General features: G+C 51.3%; 1 protein-coding gene across 1 annotated transcript; it reads left to right on the top strand.

Moving 5' to 3' along the window:
- Positions 1 to 66: 66 nt before the first annotated feature.
- On the top strand, positions 67 to 2,649 carry LOC107301857 (mitochondrial import inner membrane translocase subunit TIM50-like; the record flags this gene model as incomplete). The annotated part of the gene is made up of 3 exons (XM_015831028.1): positions 67 to 186; positions 947 to 1,051; positions 2,551 to 2,649. Coding segments are annotated over 3 exons (324 nt in total), but the record flags the coding sequence as incomplete, so codon positions are not given.
- Between the last annotated feature and the right edge of the window lie 373 nt (positions 2,650 to 3,022).

The following is a 3,022-nucleotide window of genomic DNA, read 5'->3' as shown; positions in this document are numbered from 1 at the left end:
ACTCCCCCCCAAAAAAAACCAGTTTGGCATCTTCTGATGGCGTCCTGCCTCGGTTTCTTTTTCCAGATGATCATGGAGCCCACCAGCCCTAAATTGCTGCCAGATCCCTTGAAGGAACCGTATTACCAGCCGCCTTATACCCTGGTTATTGAACTCACCGATGTCCTGCTGCACCCTGAATGGTCGGTCTGTATCCTTTCCAGGAATTGGGGATGGGGGCAGCGCGTTCCCCTCAGAGCCAGGGGGCACGGCGGGCACTTGGTTGCCACCCTGCTCCATCTACCCACCGTTTTTGAGTCGTGGGGTCCTTGGTGCTCTCTGAGCTGGGTGGTTTCCTTGCAGACGTTTCATTACCAAACTAGCTATCAACTTCAGTGCTAGAAGGGAGTGGGCTGATTTTAGCTGGTTTGATAATGAAACGCCTGCAAGAAAAGCACCAGAATATCTGCCAGGTCCGATGGAGATTATTAGTTGATAATTGTCCTTTCTGCCTAGCTGGCGTTCGCTTTCTCTCTCTCTCTTTTTTTTTTTAATTTTTAATTTTCTTTAATTTATTTTTTATTTTTCCAAACTTTCCCCCATACATATACCGTGATATTTATCAGATATTAACATACATTCTTTTTACATTCTTATATATAAGATACTTTTCATGAAATAAATACATACACATGACTTTTGGTGTTGCTCGCCCATTTCCCCTTTCACTGCATCCCCACTCCTTCTTCTCTACCTTCTTCCTCCCTTCCTTCTCTTTCTTCCCTACTTCCCTCTTCTTCCTCTCCTCTCCTCTTCTCTTTCATCACTCTCTCCTCCAACCTTCCTACTTCCTTCTCCCCTCCTTTACTCTTTTCTCTCTCCTCTCCTTTCTTCCCTCTCATCCCTCTGCAGATACAGTTCAGGGGTCATGTCTCTCAAGGTCTCTCCCTCTTTCTCTTGTCCTCAGTTAGTGACCGGCTGGCGCTTCAAAAAGAGGCCGGGCATCGACAACCTCTTCCAACAGTTGGCTCCACTCTACGAAATCGTCATCTTCACCTCCGAGACAGGCATGGTGAGTGCTCCAGGGAGGGGCCCTGCCCGCTGGCAAAGGGGTTGGGGAGGTAGCCCCTGTGCCCCCCCCTCCATTTTAAAGAGGCTTCTTTAAGTACGCAGAATGAACTTGTCCCCGCTGTTGAAATTAAAATCCCTTATTTATTTTTAAATGAAGAACAGATCCTTCAGCTCAGGAGCCTCCACGACTGGGCAGCTTTAAGACTTGGGACTTCCAGAACTTGGGGGGAATTCTGGGAGTTGAAGTCCCCAAGTCTTCAAAGTTGCCCCGTTTGGGAGGCTCTTGTGCTTTAGCTAAAACTCCCTCGTAGTTCCAGCCGCTGCTGGGCCATCAAACCCTGTTCTTGAGTTGAGGTTTGTGCCCAGCTGGGGGAATTGGACACAAATGTCCCAGCAAAGGAATGGAAGGGCGACCCAGCCTGGACTTTGTGTCCAATGCTCATGCTGGCCACACAGATGCAGAGTGACCGCAGGGGATAACCTCAGACCATGTCAGGCCATCGAGAGAGGGAGGGGCAGCTTAGCACAGCTGGTTAGCCCGTGCCCCTGTGCCCCTGGCCCTCTCCTCCCTTCCACGCTCCTCCTCTCTCACGCTTGAGTGGTGGCAGTGGGGTCTCTCCCAGGGAGCGTGCCACGGCTCATCTGAATATGAATGGCCCCCTCCCCGGCCCTTGCATCCCATTGAATCCGAACCATTGCTGCACTAATTGAGGGGGCCTGTCTTTGGGGAGAAAGCAGCACCCCAGTCTTCACCCCGAAGGCCAGGAACTGCTCTGGGAAAAAGGCTGCAGGGGTCCACCTCTGCCTTCTGGGAGCTGAGTTAACCCGTGGGATCCAGCTAGGCCAGGGGTAGGCAACCTGGGCTCTTTTATGACTCCCGGACTTCAACTCCCAGAATTCCTGAGCCAGCCGTGCTGACGGGGAAAGGGAGAGGTTTCCAAGCTGAGCCAGGCTGGCTCAGGAATTCTGGGAGTTGAAGTCCACGAGTCATAAAAGAGCCAAGGTGGCCTAGCCCTGAGCTGGGCCAAATCCAGAGCTGAGGCTCTAAAATGGGCAGGCACAGGACTCTGCTAACACCTTGAGAAAAAGTACACGAGGATGTCAAATCAGGACAAGATCTTAGGTATTCTGAATAACTTATGTTATGTATTCTAAGAATATTTTAGATATTCTAAAGAATACCTGTAGTCCTCCACTTACGACTACACTTGAACCCTTTTCTGTTGCTAAGTGAGACATTTGTAAGGTGTGAGGTGTGCCCCATTTTACGACTTTTCTTGCCACTGCTGTTGAGTGAATCACTACAATTGTTAAATCAGATTGTCTGTGCACCCTGCTGAAGGGGTTTCCTGAGAGCGCACAGAGAGCATCAGAGTCAGACCACTTTCAGCTTCCTTTGAGTCGAGCTGATCTTGCTCGTGGCACCTGGACGTGTTTGAAAGTTCTTTTGGAATCATTTGGGGCTGGTCATTCCTTTCTGCCTTCTTTCTCCTCTCCCAGACAGCTTTTCCCCTCATTGACAGCGTCGATCCCCACGGCTTCATCTCCTACCGGCTCTTCCGGGACGCCACTCGCTACATGGACGGGCATCATGTTAAGGTAGGGCTGCCGCATGATGTGGGAGGGCCACGGGGCCCCGTGTGGGAGGGATCCAGTGATCCTCTGTAATGGCTTGAGAGTCGCACCGGAGGGAGCCATACGAAGCGGCCAGCCAGCCTAAGGTGGGACTAGAACTCCCAGCCTCCTGGTGATTGGCCCAAAGTCACCTAGCCGGCTTTCATGCTTAAGGACTAGAACTAGAACTCCCAGCCTCCTGGTGATTGGCCCAAAGTCACCCAGTAGACTTTCATGCCTAAGGACTAGAACTAGAACTCCCAGCCTCCTGGTGATTGGCCCAAAGTCACCCAGCTGGCTTTCATGCCTAAGGCGAGACTAGAACTCCCAGCCTCCTGGTGATTGGCCCAAAGTCACC

The sequence above is a fragment of the Protobothrops mucrosquamatus genome, unplaced genomic scaffold, assembly GCF_001527695.2.
Source record: "Protobothrops mucrosquamatus isolate PMUCROS unplaced genomic scaffold, P.Mucros_1.0 scaffold18347, whole genome shotgun sequence".
Taxonomy (NCBI): Eukaryota; Metazoa; Chordata; class Lepidosauria; order Squamata; family Viperidae; genus Protobothrops; species Protobothrops mucrosquamatus.
The sequence above is the reverse complement of the archived record's forward strand: the minus strand, read 5'-3'. Positions and strand labels throughout refer to the sequence as shown.